General features: G+C 52.1%; 1 protein-coding gene across 4 annotated transcripts in view; it reads right to left on the bottom strand.

The window, feature by feature from the left end:
* Positions 1–22143, bottom strand: part of RYR1 (ryanodine receptor 1) — a 111638-nt gene extending 89495 nt beyond the window's left edge. For 3 of the 4 annotated variants that reach the window (XM_081030847.1, XM_081030848.1, XM_081030850.1), the window contains exons 1-23: positions 22032–22143; positions 17002–17121; positions 15942–16046; positions 15816–15836; positions 14846–14920; positions 14666–14744; positions 14220–14332; positions 13793–13886; positions 12783–12876; positions 12558–12632; positions 11907–12063; positions 11608–11772; positions 9667–9788; positions 8998–9193; positions 5979–6114; positions 5802–5897; positions 5605–5723; positions 4784–4917; positions 4068–4309; positions 3359–3551; positions 2140–2356; positions 704–808; positions 388–491 (exon numbers count right to left, since the gene is read on the bottom strand). In XM_081030847.1, coding sequence (XP_080886973.1) covers positions 388–491; positions 704–808; positions 2140–2356; positions 3359–3551; positions 4068–4309; positions 4784–4917; positions 5605–5723; positions 5802–5897; positions 5979–6114; positions 8998–9193; positions 9667–9788; positions 11608–11772; positions 11907–12063; positions 12558–12632; positions 12783–12876; positions 13793–13886; positions 14220–14332; positions 14666–14744; positions 14846–14920; positions 15816–15836; positions 15942–16046; positions 17002–17121; positions 22032–22079 — 2810 coding nt within the window. In that variant the 5' untranslated portion in view covers positions 22080–22143. The remainder of the gene's footprint in view (positions 1–387; positions 492–703; positions 809–2139; positions 2357–3358; positions 3552–4067; positions 4310–4783; positions 4918–5604; positions 5724–5801; positions 5898–5978; positions 6115–8997; positions 9194–9666; positions 9789–11607; positions 11773–11906; positions 12064–12557; positions 12633–12782; positions 12877–13792; positions 13887–14219; positions 14333–14665; positions 14745–14845; positions 14921–15815; positions 15837–15941; positions 16047–17001; positions 17122–22031) is intronic. The other variant, XM_081030849.1, reaches the window with a different exon arrangement.
* Positions 22144–22789: the final 646 nt, after the last annotated feature.

The following is a 22789-nucleotide window of genomic DNA, read 5'->3' as shown; positions in this document are numbered from 1 at the left end:
GGTGTTTTTGTCCCTACCTCTCTGTTTCAGTCTGTCTCTCTGATTCCTGTCTTTCCCTGTTTCTGTCTCGTTATCTCTTTGACTGTGTCTATCTTTTCCCATCTGCCTCTTTCTGTCTCCTTCTGCCTCTCTCTCTCTCTCTCTCTCTCTCTCTCTCTCTCTCTCTCTCTTTCTATCTCTCTCTCTCTCTCTCTCACTGACTACCCTGCGTTCTGCCTTGGTTTCTCTCACTCTCTGTCAGTTTCTGCCTCACAATCCCTGCCTCCTTCTTCTCTCTTTTTGTCTGTCTCTCTCACCTTCTCTCTCAGTCTCTGTCTCTCTGCCTCGCCTTGCTGTCCCCCCCACCAGCAGTCAGGCCCAGCCCTTGCTCCATGGTACGCCGCTCACTTGAGTGTCTCCCCTGACATCTGCAGGTTGTAATTCCTCTCGGGCTCTGGTAGGCTGTGGAAGTCCACAAGACATGGGTGCAGCCTCTTATTGTCATCCCGAACCTGGAGAAACCCCAGGGTCAAGCCTTTGGTTCCACTTCCCTTCCCACAACACTCCTGGACTACGACCCCTAACCTCCCACCCTTCCTTCTGCCACCCTAACCCCAAGTTCTCCCAGTGCCCTAGAGGCCCTTCCCCCAGCCACTGTCCCCGCCATGCTCACTGCCCCACAGCAACTCTAGCCTGACTCCCTCATCTGCAGGCAGCCCCTTACCGGGCCATAGGTCCAGCCTTGCTCGATGCGAGTCAGTGCCCAGAGTTCATGGATGTTCTCTGCCAGCTTCTCCCGAATACGCTCCAGATGGGGAGGCAGGACAATCTGGGAGCAGGGGACGTTTGTGAGTCCCAGAGCTACTTCCAACCTGCGCTGTGACCCCTCGTCCGGAGAACAGTCCCCCAGCACATTCTTCTGACCTTTCTTGCTATTCTGAGCCCTGTTCCCCATTACCTCGCCCTGACTCTAAGACTGACATCAGCTGAATAAAGATTTAGCATCATCAGAATTAAGGGATTATCTGGAAATGGGTCTGTCTTCCCTGTGTCCTGGGAGCTCCAAGAGGACAGGACCTGGGGCCTCCTAAGTCTCTGCCATTTTCCCAGGCTTGCCCAGCCTAGAGCCAGGCCCAGAGGAGAGGCTTAGGAAATGTTTGCTGAATGAATGAATGAGTCTTTTCTTCTCTGTGCAGTGAAGATCTGAACATTACTTAACTCATAATACCTCATAAGGATTCAGTGAAGTCACTTTCATAAACTACTAAATGTTATATAGTTTATATAAATGCCTGGCACATTGTGTAATAAATATTTATATTGTTGCTCTTCTGCAGGCAAGAGATAATGATGGTTGGACCAGGGTGGGCCGTGGAGAGGAAAGAAGTGGGTGGAAGGACGTCTAGGAAGCCAAGGGGACAGCCCATGAGGCTGACAGGTTGGGGGGTGGGGTGGGGAGATATCCAGGAGGAGGCCCAGGGCTCTGGCCTGGCTACAAGGGGGTGGCAAGTTCACCTGGGAATAATATTTCTACTACTGCTACTAACAGGAACCATATTGAGTACTTATTCGGGACTCTGTTAAGTACTTCACATATATTAATTAATCTAATCTTCACAACAATGCTATGAGACAGGTTCTATTGTTATCCCCTTTTCCTCAGATGAGGAAACTGAGGCACAGAGAGGTGAAGCCACATGCCCACGGTGACATACTAAAAATCAAACCCTTCTGGTCAGGCACTTGAACATGACTTATATCCCCTCCTATAGGGACATGCTTGGAGGGAAGGTGAGGTGTTAGGGTTGGGATAAGAGGAGTGGGAGAGGTCTGGAATAGGCAAGGTGCCCAACAAATTATAGGCTTTGGAATCAGACCACCTGAGTTCAAATCGGCTGTGTGACTTGGATAGGTTGCTTAACGTCTCTGGACCTTGCCTTCCTCAATTGTAAATTGGGGGGTAACAATAATCCTTTTTTAGAGAGCTACAATGAGGATTCCCTGAAACTGGGAGTCTGCCTTAAGAGAGTCCTTTGCCTCTTTTCTGCCTCAGTTTCCTGATCTGTTAAACAAGGTTCCCATCTTCCAGTTCAGCTCCCCACCTGCCTGCCTCCTAAGGGAGTCTGTTTCTTCAGGAAACCTTTGCAGGGTAGGCAGTACCTGGACAGTGTCCACAGGGCAGGGAACAAAGTCGGTGTGTGAGAGGCAGCGGCTGGGGCCCACCAGGTGTGGCCCCCGGGGCCCCTCCCGCCGATACTCCTTGATGGGTTCCAGATGGAGTTTTTCTCGTGGGAGCACAGCCTCATGGCATGGGGCGTAGCCAGGAGGGGGGAGGAACTTGAACTCGCCATGGTGGCCACCAAGTAGGAACCGCACCCTGGATGGAAGAATGAGGTCACTGGTGGGGTAGCTTACAGGGAGCAGTCTGTGCTCAGTAAGGGTACAGGAGAAATCCTGGGATCAGTGGAAGGTTCTGGGGATACCTGAGGTCACTGGGAAGCCATAGGGTCATGGAGGTCATTTAGGAGTCAGAAAGGAAATTCTAAGGTCAAAGAGAATGTCTGAGGCCAATGGGAATCATTGGAGAGCAAAAGAAGGAAAGTGTGGGGTCACTGGGGAGTCAATGCAAGGTCACGGGATGGTCTTTGGGAGGAGCTAGGTCCACAGAACATTTGGGGATATTGGAAGATTTGGGGAAGATGAAGAATAAGGTCATTTGGGAGTCACTGAGAATCTGGCGTAACTTCGAGATAACCGTAATTGTCACTAAATGGTGAATGGGAAGTCATTCACAGAGCATGGGGCCATTGGGAAAAGACTGAGTTATTGAGAGGTCTTTGAAATACTGGAGTCAGTGAGTGGTCACTGGGAGATAGATTACGGAACAACTGGAAGATCCCTGGGGACGCAGGGGTCCCTGAGACACTGTTAAGAGCATGGAGTCATTAGGAGAGTCCAAGATCATTGGGAGGGATCAGTGGGAGGGTTTAGGGTCATTAGAAGATCACTGTCAGGTTCTGGAGTCGTTTGGAGGTCACTGGAATGGCATAGTGTCATTGGGACAGTCTGAAGGCATTTAAGAGGTCACCGGGAGAGTCTGGAGTTATTAGAAGGTCATTGTGAAATTTTGGGGACATGGAAGGACATGAAATTGGGGAGAAGCTGCGGTCAGTGCGAGGGTCTGGGTCATGGGGAAGACACTGAAAGTGTCTGGGATCATGTCACGGTCACCGGGACTTTCACATACGGGTCTGGCCAGTCAGTCCTAAGAGTGGGCTGCTGGGTCCTGGCCTCACAGCAGGCTATGGAGTGCTTGGGGAAGCCATCTCGGGACAGTCCCAGGGCTGGGGACTGGCGAGGGGCAGGGGTAAGTCCTTACTTGACACCGGCCGAGAAGCTGACAACAGGGAAGAACAGTCCGTCAAGGTTGAAGGCCTCGAAGACCCCCTGCACAGGGTAGCCATTGATGCGGAAGGAGATGGATGGAACGCTGAGGTCCAGGCAGCAGCTGACCACATCCTCCGGGGCCAGGAGGTGCTGCCCTGGATAAGTCACCAGGCGTGCCACATGTCCTGCACCAGGGTCACCAGGAGGGAGGGGTCAGAAGTCAGTAGTTCCATGGGACCAATGGTCTCAAGAAACAAAGGGCAGGTATTAGAGGATCCTATGGGGTCTGGACGTTGGAAACCCTAAGATTAAATGTTCCCAGGGAGGGTCCTATAGCTCTGCAATCAGGGCAGAGGTCAAGGTTCCCTTGATGCTAGGATTCTGAGAGCTGTGGGTTCAGAGATGAAAGCTCTCCTAGAGTTAGGGTTCTGGAGCTTTTGGGGTCAGAAGTCAAACAGCAGAGATCATAATAATCCAGCCAGTTTCCTGGGATCTTTAGGGTCAGAGATCGTACATGCTCTGGGGTCAGAGTTCTGGAGACTATGAAGAAACATGTTAGGGTCTTGGGAAACGAGGAGTAAGGGGTCAAAAGTTGGCCTGTTTGGGGGGTCAGTATCCCAAGAGTCCCAAGTGTGTGGTGAGAGGCTTAGAAACTAGGTTCAGTGGTCAGGGTTGAGGGTCCCCTGGAAGGGTCCAGGTACCTGTCCAGAGATGCAGCCCGTCAAAGCCATAGGAATAGAGGTCATCACCAACGCCGTTGCCGCCCCAGCCCTCGCCGCCCCCAGGGTAGGGGCTGTAGCCCTCAGTGAGGGCCCAGCCCACCCGCAGGTGGGTGGCCTGAGCTGTCAGGAATGGAGTCACTTCATCCACCATCACCTCAAAGTACCATTTGCCATACTGCGTGGAGCCCTCTGCTCGGCCCACAAAGATATTAGGGCGGATGCTGCAAGAGAGGGGGGACGAAGGAGGGGATGAGGGCGAGGTGGGGAGGAGAGTGAGGCTACTGCAGGGCGGGGGAGAAGGAGAGACAGAGAGACAGGCAGACAGAGAGAGAGAAAGAGCTAATACACAGGAAAACAGAGGCAGACATGGAGATAGACAGTAAGAGATAAAGAGAGAAAGCAAAGACATCAAAGACAGAGAAGAGATGGTAGAGATAGGGGAAAGAGATGGAGGAGAAATAGAGAGAGATAGAAATAGAAAGAGACGGAAGTGGGGAGGAGAGAGAGAGAGTGAGAGAGAGAGAGAGAGAGAGAGAGAGACAGACAGACAGACAGACAGACAGACAGACAGACAGCCATCTGTGAGGACCAGGTGTTAAGTCTGGGGGTAGGAGATGGAGGAAGGGACAGCCACCTGGGTGTGAAGTCTCTGAGACAGGGTGAGATTGGGGTGGGGTCAGGGCTTAGGGCCAGACCTGGTGACATAGTTGATGAGGTTTGTCTGCAGCAGAAGCTCACGGCCAGGGAGCAAGTTCTCGGTAATGAGATCTTGGTTGGAGCGCACAGCCACGCCATTACACACACACAAGGAACACAGCACATCCAGCACCTGGAAGTCAAGGTCAGAGGTCAGAAAGCAAGGGCACCAGGGCAGGAGTCTATGGGAGGCCATGGGTGGGAAGCTGTGTCAGGGTGGTGTGTCAGGACAGGAGATTGGGATTTTGACCGAGGGGAGGTAGAGAAAGTAGGAGGTCAGGGATCACAGAAAAAGGTCAAGGGTCAAAGACAAAGGTCAAACAAGGGACTAGGGGCCTCATGAGTTGAGATAAAGCATTAGCAATGTAAGAAAGGAGAGACTAGAGTAAGAGGTTAGAAGTCAGGGAAGAATGAAAGGGTCAGGTCAGTGAGAGGGCACAGGGGTCAGCAGGGGTTGACACCTTGTATCTTCAGGGGCCAGGTGGATCATGTAAATCTGTGAAGTGGTTAGAAATAATACAGTGGGAACCGGTAGGACCTGTGGCAACGTGAAGAGTGTATATGCACCCCACCTAAAGGATATAAAATTGGAAAAATATAGGAAATTAAAAAAACTATTTCAAGAGCTAATGAAGTACATCTGTGACCCAGAATCCATATAAGAACCATGAGTTGGAGACCCTTGTGTTGAGATGTAAGCAAATGGAAAAGGAGTCAGTTAAGAGATAAGATAGAAGAGGGGAGTAAGAAGTTCTGAGACCAAGGGGTTTGGTGAGGGTTCAGAGTTCAGGGGATGATAGGTCAGGGGTGAGGGGCCGACCTTGTGGTTCCTCCCGTGTTTGTCCAGCAGGGAGATGATGGACTTGATGTGGTTCTCTTGGATGATGTTCAGGACCTCGGGACTCTCAATCAGGACACAGTACAGCACCTCCAGGATCCCTGCACAGATAATCAAGTGAGGTGAGGTGATTGTGGCCCTCCCGTCCCCAAGTCCCAATCCCTTCCCCTAGGTTCTACCAGATGAGGCCTCCAGCCGATCCAGCTTGCTGACCAACCAATCCAAGTTGGTGGAGAAGAGGGCACAATTCGTACGATTGCCACGGATCAGAGAGGCTAAGGGTGGAAAGAGGGGTCAGACCCAATAGGACTTGGCACCTGGGGAGTTCCGGGAGGAGTCAGGACTAGGGCACTCACCCAGAAGTTCGTAGAGGAGATTTACAATCTCTTTCCAGGACTCCGCTGCCTCCTCCCCAGCAAATTCAGCAAAGTGGGCAGCGGTGCTGTAGACATTTAGGCGGTCAATGCAATTCAGGACCAGGGAGAGCATCCCCTGAGGTGGGGAAAACAAGGGGTCACCACAGGAGTCCCAGGCCCTCCCTTCCTGGCCTTTCTTGGACTTCATACTCCTTCAACACTAGTGACAGTGAGTTCCCAGATTTAACCAGTACCATTAGCTCCATCCGCCTTCATTTCTGTCACCCTCCTTTCCTCCTTGGCTCCCCACAAGGAGTTGGTCCTTGTCCTCTGTGCCTCTATCCCCAACATAACGCAGCCTATTAACATCAGGACTGAATTTGGGCTTCTCCTTTCCAGTGTTCCTTCTATCCTTTCCACTTCCAAGCACCCCACTCCTGGTCCCAGCTGGCCCGGTTTACTCTCCATACCAGCCATCAGAGATTTTTTTCGCTTTCTCTTTTTTTTTTTTTTAATTTATATTTTAATCTTTTGTCTTTTTTTTATTGTGAATTATAACAGACATACAGAAAAGCACCTAGAACATATACAGTCAATTGTTGTCACTCGTGGTGTTTAGGTTTTGTTAAGTCACCGTGAGGACTGAATTAGTGAATACTGAACCATGGCTCCCGGCGTAAACACAGGCAGTTCCTCTGAGCACATTTCCTCCTGGGCACATGTTTGTCAGTCAATCAATACAGACTCTTGTTTTATGTGTATTTCTGTTTAAACACACTGACTTAATATATAATGTTGATTCATTAAATTCACAGCCAACAGCACTCTAACTGATGCCTGCATGAAGCTTATCTCACACACTCGTTTTCCCTGTAAGGCCTTCTTGTGTCTGGGAAACCAGACAGCACTTCAGCGGTACACTTAGGGGCCATTTTAACAGCAAAATCAACAAAAAGCACAAAAATGCAAAATAATGTGGTACTAAATATACAGTGAAAAGGACACTTGTTTACAATATGCGAGCAAAACGAGAGGGCAGAGTATCGCCTTGTTCCACCTCAGCTGCCAACACGCATGTCAAATGAGTAAGATTTTTTGCCAGCCTGCACATGGCCACAAATGTGCTGCTAGTATTGACTTAGAGGTTACAAATAAATTTTAGCAGGTAGGCAAATTTGCAAATATAGAATCTGCGAATAATAAAGATCAAATGTATATGGTTTAACAAACCAGTATCAAGAATCCCTGTATAACCATGACCCAGGTCAAGAAAGAGAACATTGCCAGCCACCCAGAAGTTGCCTGGATGCCCCTTCTGATTGCACAATCCTCTCTGCCAGGGATAAACCGTCATCCTGACTTTTATGGAAATCCTTTCCTTGCTTTTCTATTTTTAACACCTATGTATGCATCACAAAACAATCTAATGGACTTTTGCCTATATTTGAATTTGGGATAGACAGTAAGTATTCTTTTGTACGTAGATTCTTTTGCTCCATATTATGGTTTAAGATTCAAGAACACTGTTGCCTGTAGCTGTAATTTGTTCATCTTCATTGCTGAGTGTATTCATATCCATTGTATGATATGCCACATTGTGGGTCCATTCTAGTGTTAGTGGACATTCAGGCTGTTTCTAGTTGTAGGCTATTACAAACAGTGCTGCTGTGACAATTGCATCTATACCCTGGGGCCCGTATCACAAGGAAGAGAAGCAGTGCCTCATGGTTCAGAGCACAACTAGATTGGGGTCACAAAGACTAGCTCTGGCACTAACCAGTTGTGACTTTAGAAGGCCTAACCCTCCTGTGGCTCCAAAGCCAAAGTCCTCACCATGGCCTGGCCCTTGTCACCTCTCCGTCCTCATCTCCTCCCATTTTTCCCAGCTTACTCTGCTCCAGTTGCCCTCCTCACTATTCTGGAGCCTGCCAAGCACACTCCCACCGCACGGCCTGGGCACTTGCTCACTCCTCTGTCTCCTCTCTATCCTTCCCCCAGTGTGCACATGGCTCCCTTCCTTCTTCCTTCAGGCTCCCTGCTTGACCGCTCCATTTTAAATTGCAACACCCTCAGCACTCCCTGCTGCTGCCCTGCTTTAGTTTTTTCCTTACACTTATCATCATTTACTATACCATATAATTTTCTTCTTTTATTTGATCATCTATCCTTCCCCTATGTCATCTCCATAAGAACAAGCATTTTGTCTGTTTTGTTGACCGCCATATCCCCTACCATATTTATTTATCAGATGCGTTTTTTTAACCTCTCTGAGCTTCAGTGACCCATCTGTAATACGGAAATTACTATCCCCGATGGGACTATCAGAGGATGTAATGTATATAGCACTCTTAAATACACAGCAAAAGCTATATTCAAGGTAATAAATACCACTAACACTTATACAGCATCTACTACGTGCGGGCACTGTTCTAAGCACTTTGCGTATACTAACTCCATTCCGTAAGTAAGTTTTGCTATTGTTACTACTATCGTTTCTGGGTCTGCCTTCCCCATCAGACTGGGAGCCGGTGAAGAGGAGGGGGACCAAGTTGGAAGCCTTTCAATAAACATGTACCCCCATCACCCTGTGGAGACATCAGATCCTCTGACCTGTCTAGCCCCCTCCTCCAACACCTCTCAGCCCCTCCCACTCAGACCCCATATATCTTCCCTTCGTATTCGCAAACTCCCAGCCCCGACCCCGGCTGAGGTCCTTCCCCGGCGCCAGAAGACCCACCTCTGGCCCTGCCCCCAGGCCCAGGCCCCACTCTGGTTCTGACCTCCCACCCCGCAGGGCGCACCCCCACAGACACCATCCCGGCTCCTCCAATGCCCGGCCCCCTTGCGTGTCTTCCACTATCCTTCGCCCCGCCCTGTTGGCACAGGCGCAGAGCCTTCCTCTTGTCCCTCCATCCGCCCCGCGCTCTCTCAGACCTGTACTTCTCTGTCCCTCAGGCCCCACCCCACTCCTCCCTTATGCCCCGCCCCCTACGCCCACAGACCCCGTCCCTCCCCTCACCTCCTCCTGGAAGAGGCTCTGGCGGTTGCGCAAGCTGCGCAGCTTGGTCTGCTTCTCCTCGTGCTGCAGCTCCTCAGAAGGCGGCTCGAAGTAGCCAATGAGGTCCTGCAGGCTCAGGATGACGCCCTCGATGGGCAACGCTGTGCCAGCCGGCGGCCCTGAGCCCCGCGGCTTCCCGCTGAAGCTGTCCAGGCTCCTGCGGGAACCGCACACTTGTCAGCCTGGAGCCTGGAGCGCTGACTGTGGTTGTAAGGCGCTGTCTCGCGTATCACCCCCAGCCCCCAGGACTCCCACAGACACACCTATTTAACAGAGGGAAAGACTGAGACTCAGAGAGAAGGGCATTGGTCTGAGGTCGCATCGTGGCCAAGGGCAGAGCTGGAGCTAGGTCTCGAGCCTGTTGTAGGCACGGGGTGGTGGAAGCAGGAGTCACGGCTGGGGAGGGCCAGGGTCAAGGGTCTAGATGTCAGGGATGCCAGGTCAAAGATGGTTATCAAGGTCAGATTAGAGGTCAAGTATGTAGAGGAGTTTAGAGGTCAGTGGTCATATGTATGGTAGCAGGGGTGTGGATGTCAGAGGTGAGATAAGTGCAGTCAGGTGCCTGAACCCCAAGAGCATGAGGTTCAAGGTGTGGCCTGGCTCCCAGGGCAGAGTGGGAACGTCGCTCACTTGATGAACTGACTGTACAGGCCAGCCGTGCTGTAGATCATGCGGGCAGCCTGGGACTCCTCCTGCTGGCAGCGGGTCAGCGACAGTGCATCGTCCATGTGGCCCTCCTGGTGCAGCATGGCCTGGCAATAGGGGACAGAGAAGTCAGGAGGCTGCCCAACCACCCAGGGCCATGAACCCCGGACTCTAGCCCTGAAGCTGCCTCCTTCCTCCACCAAATCTCTCTGCCAGTCCCTTCCTCTTTCTATGCCTCTTTATTCGTCTGTGTCTTTCATTCTTTTTCCTTTATCTCTGTCTGTCTGTGTCCCACTTTGTTTCTGGCTGCCCATCTTTGTTTCTCTCTCTCTCTCCTTGTCTCTCTCTCATCTCTATCCCACACTTGTGTCTCTTTTTCCTGTCTCTCCCTCTCTGTCTCTTACTATCTTGTCTGTCTCCAGGCCACACCCTCTCCTCTTGTATCTACAACTGACTCAACATTCCCCCACCACAGCGCTGTCCCGCTCTCCCAACAGAATGCCTGACCACCCCTCGGGGAGGGGAGGCCATCACAGTGCTGGCTTTCCCCAGAGCTGATCTCTCCAGGGCCTCGTTTAGTCTGTGGCTGTAAATATCATCCTCTGCTCATGTTTCCAACTACAGTGGTACCTCAGTTTTCTAATGTAGTTGTTCCGGAAGACCGTTGGAGTTCTAAAACATTCAAAAACCGAGGCACGGTTTTCCCATAGAAAGTAATGCAAAATGGATTAATCCGTTCCAGACCTTTAAAATCAACCCCTAAAACTGCAAATTTAGCATGAATTTGACTATCTAATGATACCATAGATCCCTAAAGTTTATGGCATTCGTAAACCGAAATGTTCATCAACAGAAACGTTCGAAGACCAAGGTACCACTGTACAAGCTTCTTTTTTTGCAAACAAGTGCCTCCCTAGTCTTCCCACGCGTTCACTCAGCAAGTCTTTATTGAGTGAGTCTGCGCTAGACATTGGCGGTAAAACACCAGATCCCTGTCCTCCTAAGCTGACACTTACTTGACTGTCCCCAACTTGGTTGGTTAATGGCACTTCCAACCTTCCAGTTGCAGGGCGAAAATCATGGCATCATCCTCAACCCCTCTCTCTCTTACCTTGATTTCTAACCTGTTGGCCCTACCCTCAAAATATACCCAGAATCTGCCACCTTTCCCCATGCCACCGTCCCCACCATGGTTTTGTCTGTTGTCATCTCCCACATGTACCTTTGCAGCAATCTTCTCCCTGGTCTTTCAGCTCCAGCTCTTGCCACCCCAGTCTGTTCCCACAAGCAGCTAAGGAACCTGAGTCAGGTCACCACCCACGCCTGCTCAAAACTCACTCTCGTGCAAGGTAAAGGACACTCGGGCAGGACCCTCTCCATGGCCGACAAGGCCCTACATGACCTCTCCCATCTCCTTTCTGTCCTCATCTTGCCCCTCTACTATCCCTCACTCACTCTGCTCCAGACAAATTCGATCTTCTTTCTGTTTTTGCAACAAACCAACCTCAAGGCCTGTGGACAAAAGTAACTTTCCTACTCTTCAGGTATAAAACTACATACTTCATTAAAGCAGTTTATTCATCATTTCTGAGCACTGGGAGGGCAGGGAACAGGTGTGTATATCTTGCCTATTTTTCCACACACACACGTCCAAAACAACATGAGTACTCATTAATTTGCTCAATGCTATTCTCAGTCTGTTTGTCACTTTGTCTTTTCCATCTCTCTCTCTGTCTTTCTCTATTTTTCTGTCTCCATATCTCTGCCTCTGCCTTTACCTTTTTGCCTGTCTTTCTCAATCTCAGTTTCTCTCTCAGTCTGGGTCTTTCTCTCAGTCCTGTCCTCAAACTCGTGAACTCTCAGGCCTGACCACCCCGCAGGCCCCTTCCTGTCCCTACCCACGCCTTCCCCCTGCCAGGCACCCACCTTCTTCTTGAGCACGCCAAGACGCAGGGCTTTAGTGTCTGGAGCGGCATAGGTGAGCCACAGGCCAGACTCCACGTGCTGCACAAAGCATAGCGACTCCCCATACTTGATCTCAGGGGGGCCCATGCCTTCCACGTCCCGCTTAGGGGCCACATCCAGCTTCTCCTGCAGGGGCAGGGGCAGAGGTCAGCTTCCTGTGCCTGTGTAGTTAATGGGGGAGCCCCACTGACAGACTGCAGAGTGGGCCCTGGGGCAGAATTTGGGGCTCCAGATGAGGAGGGCACCCTGACCCCACCGACCTTGGAGACACGGAAGCAGAAGGAGGTGGCCTTGGTGTGGGCCTTGCTGGCGTCAACCACCACCAGGCCCTGGTCCTCGGTGAGCGCCAGGTACCGCCCCGTGGTGACATGCCGGATGCGGAGCGGCTGGCCCCAGCGCAGGTGGCTGCCACTCCAGCTGCAGAGGGTGAGGGCAAGGGGGTCAGAGGACCCCCTCGCAAGCCTCCCACGGACACCACAGGGAGCTCCAAACCTCCTCAAGCCCCCAGCCCTCTTCCCAGACCCAGAGCTTCCTCAGGGCCCCTAAATCTCTCTTAGGACCCCCAGTCCTTCCCCAGGAAACTCAGTCCTCTCTCAGGCCCTCACAGCATCCTCTAAGCTCCCCACATGGCTCCAGTTTGCCCAGGCCCATCGTTTTCTCCCCTCCACTCCCCTCACTTTCACTTGGGACCCCCAATCTCTCCCTCAGGAACACCGCACCGTCTCCCAAGACCTCCTTTTCCTCCAGGATTCCAGGATCCTGAGGACTTCATCGCTCTCTTGTGCTCCCCTGGTTTTCCCTCAAAGCTCTCCAGTCTCTTCCTCAGTTCTTCCTTCAAGACCCTTTCTCCCCGCCCAGCCCCCACAGCCCCTAACCCCTTCCCCAGCCTAGCCAGCCCCCACCGCCTTCACCTGATTCTCAGAGGTTCCAGTCTCCAGAGGGAGCGGGCATGGGTGCACACAGCTCCCCCCTCGTAATGGACAAGTCTAGGGACAAGGGAGACAGAGAGGTCAGGGGTTCAGTTTCCAGTCCCCAAGAATCTGATCCCTAATGCCACTCATAGGACCCCAGATCCCCAGCCAAACTTTGCCCTCCCTCACTGCCCTCCTCCAGGGTCTCTTGACTCCCGCCCAGACCTGCGCTGGTCATCACTGTCAGCAGGAGAAATAGTCAGACACTCATCCATGTGTCCGTGAAAAAGGCGGAGGACGTGGCCCCCAGTCACATAGCCTGCAGAGGAGCAAGGGAAGATGGTCACTGTAGGGCTGGAGCCCCAGACAGTCCCAGGAGCCAAAGCAGAGTCCGAGGACCTGCTTCTCCCCTGCGGGAGGCTGCGGGTTGGCTTCAGGGTTGCAGTTGGAGATCTGAGTTTCAGGGTTTGAGATTTAGGCTAAGTTTGGGCTTAGTTTAGGGTCTGAGGTTGAGGATATAAGTTTGGGAGGTCTGGGTGTGCAAAGCTGAGGTTGGGGGCTTTGTGGGTCTGAGTTTGGATTTTTGAGGTTGAGGCTAGAAGTTTGAGTCTCATGTTCTCTGATATTTACTGGGTCTGAATGCCAGAGCTTAACTTAGGGCCCGGGTTTATGATGGTTGTCTCTGAAGTAGGTGAGTCTGAGATTCAGGATCTGTGCTTTGAGTCTCAGCTTGGGTCTGGCCTTGGCTCTGAGAGTTGGAGTCAAAGTTTTGTTGTCACACTTTGGGATCTTAGCATGGAGGGTTGGGGAGATGACTTTGGAAATTTGAGGGTAAAGTTGAAGGTCTGAGGTGGGTTGACTGTGGTTTGGAGTCTTAATTAGAGGTCTTGGTTTGGGGATCTGGGTTTGAATTTAGGGGCTTTGGGTTTGGTGGCTGAGGCTTGGGGTCAGGGATAAGCTTTAAATTTAATGTTCTAAGCTTGGATCTAAGTTTAGGGGTCTGGTCTCCAGGACCTGAGTTTGGGGTGTGAGCTTTGGGGACCAACACTTTGGGGTCTGAGGTTGGGCATCTGATACTGAGTTCTGGATTTGGGGTCAGTTTGAGATCTAAGTGTGAGGGTCATAGTTTGGGGGGTCTGAGGATACAAGGCTCTGTTTGGACATGTCTGAGGGGCAATGTGGGAGATCTGTTTGGGGGGGCCTCAGTTTAAGGGCCCGAAGTCTGGGGGTCTTACCCTCTTCACAGCCGGAGGAGATGGGGTTCATGTTCCACAGTGTCTGCATGAAGGAGGCATCAACCTGGAGCTCCCCACTGGCCGTTGACAGGTGCTGGGGGCAGCCAGGAGGTGGCAGTCAGAGACAATGGTGGTGGGGGAATAGTTCCAGAGGCAGAAGCCAAAACCAGGGGTGGAAGCCCGAAGTGGGATGGGAAGTGGGAGGAGCAGCAGATGGGAGACAGAAAATAGAGATCACAGGTCAGGAAACCGGGATGGAGTCAGGAAATGGGGGAGTCAGAAAGCAGGAATTGGATGTCAAACATCAGGAAACCGGAAATTGGGAGTCAGGATGTTGGGGCCAGAGACCAGTGATGAGATGGGGCTGACCCCTTGCGCCTCTAGCCCCAGGGACAGTAGCAGCCATGACAGGGGTGGGATTGCTCACCAGGTAGCGCTCAGAGGAGACACTAACGAGGATGAGATCATCCCCAACACGGACCTTTTCTCCTTCCGACCTCTGCTTGGATGCTGGGTGCATTGTCCACCAACAGGCCTCACCTGTGGAGGGGGCTGTCAGGATGATGGCTGCCGAGAACCTGTTCCCCAGTCATTCCCAGGCCTGAGCCTCTCAAGCCTTCTGCCCCAAATTCTCCTATTGCTGCCACCAACTCTCTGACTCACAGTTCCCCATTCCTGCCCTAGTGTTCCCCCACACTGGCCCAATTCTCTCCAGCCAAATGTATCCATCTGTACCCGCAGACTCTCTGCCACCAAGGCCCCCATTGCTACCCCCAGAGCATTCCCATGCCCACCCCCTAGCTCTATGGACCTTCATACCCCAACTCCCTGCCTAGCCTGTGCCCATCACACCCCCCCCCTCAGCCCCCACACCTGTTGCATCTTCCTGCAGCCCCACGTCGAAGGCCAGCTTGTCAGTCATGGAGCGGGAGGTGGTCAGGCAGCTCAGGTACTAGGGTCATAGAGGGAGGTCAGCCTCCTCCTAGCAGGCACTGCACTCTCGGCTCCCTGCTCCCCCATCCTCACCCCCCGTGCCCCCCCAGATGCACTCACCATGCCACTGTGCGCATGCCGGAGCAGGATAGCATGGCCATACAGGAGTGTCCTGTGTCCCCCACCCTGAGAAGACTGTGGGGTTGGGGAGGGAAGGCACAGAGTGAGAACAGGTGGCCCCCAACACACCTGGCCTATCCTATAAAATACCACGCTCAGGCCTAGATGAAGGAAGCCTCCGCTTAGACTCTCAACAGATTCTCTGCCTCAGTTTCCCCACCCATGGAAGCCGGGGCTCTGTCTCTGAGAAGTCTGTGGATGGGATATTCTATGTTCCCCAAAGCCCATTTTGTCCTCCCGTCCTCCTTCACCTTGTTAACCAGGCCCCCAAGTCACATAGGGAGGCTGGACCCCTTCTTAGGTACCAGGGACACCCCAGTATCTCATGTTCCATGGACCTCGGCCCCTCTGCGCTAACCTGTCACAACATGGCTGAGCTGCAGCCAGTGTGCACTGGTACAGTCCTTCCGGTCGTTAAAGATCTGAACATCACCCATCGGGACCTGCCCTGTGCTGCCGCACACCCCCAAGCACAAGGAGACTCGGCCCTCTGGGGGGGGTGACACCCGGTTGCTCGACTGCACATGCCTTCCATCCCGCTCTCACATGCCCATACTCTGAGGGGGCCATGTGTTGGGGCCACGTAATCACATGATGGACCCACTCCTGGACCAGAGGGGACCCACACTTAGGATGGGAGAGGTGACGGGATAGGTCCCATGCAGACAGAGCTGGAATCAGGGTCGGGGAAAAGGATGCAAAAGAGAAGGAAGGAGCAGTAGAGGGGGACAGGGGTTCAGAAACCTCCACCCCCTTCCTGCCTTCCTTCCTGGCCTGTTCTGGGCGCCACAGCCCCTGACAGCTGGGGTGGGGAGACACCCCAGCCCCGGTGTGCAGGATGTGGGCCCAAGAGGCAGGCCTGGGGTCAGGAGATGTGGGAAAGACAGGTGACACCCAAGGCCAGACCTACCCACTTATCCAAATTGAGGGCCTGTTGGGGGCAGGGCAGAGAGAGGAAGAAGAGCAGATGGTAAATGAGCCCGGGCGCGCCCTCCCGTCACGCCACCCCCTGTCGGGCCCGCGGTTGGAGCCTCACCTCCACACCGGCCTCCACTGTGTTGGCCAGCATCTCCTGCAGGGCTCGGACGGACAGGGACTGCTCCAAGATGAAGCAGCAGATGGCCAGATCTGGGGGCACTTTCTGGGGTGGGGGACAGATGTGAGCAGGGGACCTGAAGGCCCGGAGACCTGGGGCACCGCCTGCCCCTAGTCTAAATGCCCACACCTCTTAAAGACCCAGACCTGACCCCCATCCCCCAAGAAGCCCTGCCCTCTGCCACCGGCTTCAAACACCTTGAATCCTCACAAACATCACCTCTGCTGTGCCTCCCTCAAACACCTGAACCCTGCCCAAACCTCACGGAAGCTTCCACGCCACCCTCCGACTTAGGTCCCCTAAACCCCCTAAACCTAATCTCCGAGGGAGCCTCAGCCTGTGCCTCTGCCCTCAGACACACTGTGCCTGCCCCACCTCCAGGAGGCGCCTCTCGCTTCCCTGCAGGTAACCCAAATCTCTCCACCCCCAGAGGGATCCCCATGTCCTGCCATGACCAGCGCCGCCCCAGTTCCTGCTTGCCCCCTCAGACCCTGTGAACACCGCTGCAAAATCACAGGAGGGCAATCTTAACCCCCTTCCCAGTCTCCCACCTGTCACCTCGGTCACCTCTGGCTCTTAGACACCTTCCCTCTTGGACCCAAGGCTCTGGGCCCCCTACAGACCCTGGCTTCTTCCCCCATCAGACCCCACATCCCCTCCCTCTTCCTGCCCCTGCCCCATCCCCCAGGCCAACTCCTCTCTCAGACCAGGAGTCCACCTCACCCTCAGTCTCCAGGCTCCTTCCACCTCTCAGCCTCCACCCCCTCCGCAGTTAGCCCATTGCCAGCATGCCCCCAACCCTCCAGGGCCTGTCACCTTGGATCCAAGGCCCTCTGCTCCCTCAGAAACCTTCCTTCTAAGACCCCCGGGCCCCCTGCCCCTCTCTCCTCAGAACTCCCCCCTACCCACCTCAGACCCCCAGCCCCTTTTCCTCTTCGCCCCCTCCCCGTTTTCTCTCCTGTCCACACCCGCCTGGCCCCGCCTTCCCTCCAGAGCAGACCTGGGCATTGCTGGTGGGCTCCAGGAAGCAGAGACGATTGCCAAAGCCCTCGGCAGCCAAGCAGAGTTTGAGCTGCTCCTTGAGCACAGTGGCACTGCACTGCAGGACCACATCGTCTTCCTGGGGGCGAGACCCAGGGGTCAGGGCTTGCTGGCGCCCACGTCACACATGCACTTCATACCTTGGCCACTCACCCCACGCTTCTCACGAACCAGGGACCCACCCTTGCAATTTATCAAGTAGGGGCCTTTGCTGAACGCTCCACATACGGCTAGCATTCCCATGAGATAAGAGCCAGTGTCGTCCCCATTTTAAAATGGAGAAACTGAGGCTCAAAGAGGGGACATGGCTTGTCCAAGGCCACCCCACTGAGAAGAGGAGGAGCTGGGATTTGAACCCCAGTCCAGTTGGCTCCAGAGGCCTCCCAGGTGGGGTCCCCAAGGTGAACCATTAGAGGGTAGAAAGTTTGATCACCTCAAGTTCAATGGCCTTTAAGCTCAGCTTTCTCTGATTTCTCTTCTGTGTACTGATCTTAATAATAGCTATCATTTAAGGGGCACTTTCTGAATCTGGACAGAATGCCAGAATCTGGACAGGATCCTGGATGGAGGGGAAATGCCACAAATAGCAACATGCTCTTTGTGTTCTAAGGGCTACCTACATTTTATGAAACTTGTTTCAGTTAAAAACAGGAGTGTGATTGCACCTAACTTATCCATAATACCATGAATTGACAGTGCTGCCGCTGAGGTCAAAGTTGAATAAGGACTGTGAGTTAGACAATGGTGTCGCAATACTAAATTTCCCGACTGTGGTAACTACTGCTGTTTGTAAGAGACTAGCCTTGTTTTTTAGGAAACAGACACTGAAGTACTTAGGGGTTAAGGCTATCATGTCCACAATGTACTCTCAAACAGTTCAGGGAAAGAAAATGGAGAGAGAGTGAGAGAGAAGAGAGACAGACAGAGAGAAAAAGAGTGAGAGAGAGAGAGAGAGAGAGAGAGAGAGAGAGAGAGAGAGAGAGAGAGAGAGAGAGAGGGAGAAAGCAGATGTGCCAGATCTTAACACTTGGGGAAAATGACGGGAGGCCATATGGGAGTTCTTTGAATTAACCTTACAACTTATCTCTAGGTTTGAAATGATTTCAAGATTATAAATTAAAATTTTAAGTAAAAAAGAAGCACTTTCTATGTGCTGGGTCCCCTTCCATCCAATAACTTAACATGCATTAACTCATTGAATCCTCACGATAAACCTCTAAGGTAAGTCCTATTATGTGAACCTGTGGAAACTGAGGCCCAGAGAGGCGAAGTAACTTGCCTGAAGTCACATAGCTGGCATACGGTATAGCTACCAGGTATTTGATCTCAACTCTCTGGCTCTATATGCCACACTCTTAGAACACTAGACCACCTCTTAACATATTACTATGTAGCCCACATCTACATTTATAATGCATATAAATACACACGGGGAGTGCTCATCATTTTTACTGATAGAGGTCTCTATCTAAAGTGATGGAGACGACAGTTCTTCATTGCTGAGGAAGGCAGTGGTTATTCTATCTTATAGCCAAGGAAACAGGTTCCCGGGGCTTAGGTGTCCCGCCTGAGGCCATATGGCTTCCAGCCCTCCCAGCATATCACACAAACACATTCCAACCCTCAGTTTCACCCCACACAGGCAGCCCTCAGTCTGTCTATCCAGCCGAGGAGGAGGGAGTGAGAGGCGACCCTTTGGCAGGAGGTCCTACAATGGCTCGACTCTATAAGCCCCAACAGGGACATCGTAGCAGGTGTGTACTCATATGCAGCATACAGTTGCGTTTGTTTAGCAGGGTGGTCCACTATGCCTTATGCTCAGGGCTTTACACTCGTTTGACAGACACCGATCAGGCATCGACCATTGCCAGTCACTGATCTAGGTACGAGACATAGGGCAGTAAACAAAATAGGCAGAAGCCGTCCTCATGGAGCTGACGTTCTGTGGGGGAGACGCAGTAAATAGGTGAATAGATTTCTAATTTTAATGTCAATGATAAGTGTAACGGAAATAATTACCCAGGGTGATGTAAGAGAGTGGTTTTGGGGGTAGGAATGACATCAGTGAGGGGGTGAAGTGACAGCCTCTCCAAGGAGGTGTCATTGAAGCTGAGCCTAACACTCTATCCCAAACTGTAAAGCTTATCCAAGTAATGAGAAAGAATCAGGCCTGATCATCTCTGGGGGAAGAACATTCCAGGAAGAAGGGACAGCCTGTGCAAAGGCCTGTGGCTAGAAGGGGCCAAATGTGTTGAAGAATAGCAAAGGGGACAGGATGGTGGTAGCAGCAGGAATGAAGAAGAGAGTGGGAGATGAGCTCAGAGAGATATCTGCATGGACCCCTTGAATCCTTGTAGTACATATTTTTCTCCTTGAATCCTTATAGCACAATTTTAGTCTGTGCACTGCTGAAGGGAGCACTGTCCCCACTTTTCAGATTAGGAAACTGAGGCTCAGAGAGAAAAAGAAAAATCACTTGCCCAAAGTTAGGAAGCAGGCAAATGGCAAAGCCAGGATATAAACCAAAGACAGGAGGCCTAATTGCTGCATCAATGATTCTCCAACTTCTGCAGCAGAATGAAGGGGTGTTGGCCTGGTTAAATTGCAGCTTCCTTTCTCCACCAGCACTCCTCCCCGCCCCCCCAACCAACACCAGGAGCCTGATTCAGTGGCTGTATGGTGAACAAAGAATCTGGATCATTAACCAACCCTCAGGAGGTGCTGACATAGGCCATGCTTTGAGAAACCCCAGACAGGGTGGGGCTAGAGGTCGCCACCCATTAAAGGGAAATGAAATCAGTTTGGGGGTCCATGGCCACCACGATTAAAAGGGGAAATAAGTAGAGCAAGAACAGAAAATACCAACAATGCTCTGTGTTCTCAGGGCTACCTACATTTTATGAAATTTGTTTCAGTTAAAAATAGGTTTGTGAATGCACCTAATTTATCCATAATAACATGAATTGAAGGCAACACGATGTCTGTCAGCACCTGAACTGATAAACAAATGGTGCCATATTTACACAATGAATAGAATACTACTCAGCACCAAAGAAATGAACTTTTGATACACGCAACTTGGATAAAGGTCAAAACATTATGCTCAGCAAAAGAAGCAAGACAAGAAGCGTATATTGTATATGAAATACAAGAATGACTAATAGAATCTATAGTGACATAAAATAGATGGGCAGGGTGATTACCTCAAAGAGCAAGAGGGAACTTTCTGGGGTAAAGGAAACGTTCTGTCTTGATTATGATGGTGGTTACATAACTATGCACAGTGTGTCAAAATTCACTGAACTGTAACACCTAAAATGAGTATAATTACTACATGTCAATTATACTTAAATAAAGTTGATTTTTTAATAATGTATGTGTGTATGTGCATGTACTGGGTTGCAATGTAAAATATATTTCTTACTGGTGGAATGAGGTCCAAAAAGTTTGAGAAAACCACCACACAACCTCAATAAATTTCAGGAGAACACACTCCGTAGCCAAGAGATACCAGGGCCAAGACTCTAGAACTTAACACTGAGCCCAGTTTTCCAATTGTGAAAGCAAGAGGGTTGGCCTCCAGGGGCATCCAGAGAAGACACTTCCTGGCCTTGACCTTGGGCAAATGACTCCACCACTCAGGCCTCGGTTTCCCTCACATCTCCCAGGAAGATAAAGATAGGGCCCTACCTCAGAAGATAGGGCAGTGAGGATATAATTAGATGCCTCGGAAGGCCGAGGCCCTGGGCACAGGGCCTGACATAGAGTGGCTCAGGGGCTGATAGCCACGGCCATGGTCTTATTAGGTCCAGGGAGGAGGGAGAGCCCAACCCATCATGGTGTCTATGAAGGGACTGGAGCTGGGGCAAGAGTCTAGGGTGAAGCTAGGCCTCTTCCCACAGCCACATGTCCAGCTGTCCCTATCCTTCACTAGCAGCCCCAGCTGTTTGTTCCTCCCTCCCAGGAAACCAGACCGGCTTACCAGGGTCCTATTCTGGGTCCCGAATGCTGTGTCAGCATTTCCCAGGGCCCAGAGGGGGGAGGGGACGGGCTAGTGCAGGGTCAGCAGACCTGGCCCAAAAGAGAGAACATCTCCTTCCATACTCACACCCCACATTCAGCTGAGCCACTGGGAGGGAAAAGTGGGAAGGACTCCAAGATGGGCAGTCCTTCCCCCCATCTCCCTGTCTCCTGCCCAGGCCCCAGAAAAGTGGGCTATTCTGGGAGAGACACCTGTTGTTCCAATTCCCATCCCTGCCCCCAGCCAGGGATCAGAGATGCAGGGAGAGACAGAGCTAGAGAGGCAGAGCAAATGCAGAGGGCCTGAAGCCAAACAAAGACAAAGCCAGAGACAGGGAGACAGAGACACAGAGACCACCCAAAGAGACTGATAGGGAGAGACACTATTCAGAGACCATTAACAGCCATATTTGACCCTCCTCCCCAAAACCAAGGGGAGAAGAAAGAAGACCGAAAACCCAAGGGACCCACAGAAGCCCCTCAGGACTTGCAGTTCAAAGGAGATGGGTCTCCCAGCCCACCAGCCCCCTCCCAAGAATTGAAATAGGTCAGAGTCTGGAGCAAGAAGAGAATTAGGGCTGGGAGGGGGGGGGCGGCTAAATTAAGCTCAGGAATTAGAACCACCTCCCCTAAGTGCCTGCTTCCAGGGTGGTGGGAGGGGGTGCTCCCTCACCAGCCCCCTTCTCCGGGACAAATCGCTAATGTCAGAAGAGAAGGCGACGGAAGATCCCCCACCCCATTCTGCAGTAACAAATTCTGCTAATTCGCTGTGGTGAGAAAGGTGGGGGGTGTGGGGGACGAAGAGAGACAAACACTGAGAAAGACAGAGTGACAGTCACCCAAAAAGACAGAGGAGGAGACCCCGAGTCTCAGAGACTACCAGCAATCAAGACAGACATCTAGAGACAGAGAGACATTCAGAAGGACCCGAGCGATAGTCCGAGAGACCCATAACACAGAGGCACGCACCGTCCGCAGGAACTGGACCTCGTCTTCGCCTTCTCCTCCGTCACCCATGATGTCGAGGCCCAAGGGGCCGGTGCTGAGGTCGAGGAATAGGAGGAGGGGGAGTCAGGCTGGGCGGGCCAGGGTCAGAGACCTCTGGGGACGTCAGAGGCACCCGCGAGGCAGATGGAACTGCGAAGAGGACCTGCGTGCTGGACAGAGCTGGAAGGAGGTCCCCGCCCTCCGGTCCCCATTGGGCCAGGACGACACAGGCCCCGCCCCTTCGCCAGAGCCTCGCCCACAGACCCCAAACGTTAGCCAGAGGTAAGCGTGGCATGGTGCAGGGTGTAGGAGTGTCTAGAAGGTAGCTGCCCTCTCTCCACCTCCACGGTAAAGAAGTGGCCATCCTCCCATTTCACAGACTGCAAACTGAGGGTCTGAGCAGGGAGCCCCTGCTTGATGTCATACAACAGAGCGGAGATGTGCACCAGCTCTCCTGACTTTAAAAAGCAGCATACATAGTGATTAAAAGCAAGGACTCTGAGCTAGACAGTCGGATCCGAGTCTCATCCTTGTCACTCCCCTGTGTGACCTTGGACGAGTCACTTCACCTTTCTCTGCCTCAGATTCCCTCAACTGGCAAGAAGGATATTAATAGTACCTACCTCACAGGGCTGTTGCAAGGATTAAATGAGATCATTTATTTACAGCACTTAAAACAGTACCAATGCATAGTAAATGTTATGTAAGTGTTACTATTATTGCTGTTGTTTCTTATTTTA

The sequence above is a fragment of the Rhinolophus hipposideros genome (assembly GCF_964194185.1).
Source record: "Rhinolophus hipposideros genome assembly, chromosome: 21".
In the NCBI taxonomy this organism is placed as follows: domain Eukaryota; kingdom Metazoa; phylum Chordata; class Mammalia; order Chiroptera; family Rhinolophidae; genus Rhinolophus; species Rhinolophus hipposideros.
Note: the sequence above shows the minus strand (reverse complement) of the source record. Positions and strands in the feature narration are given on the sequence as shown.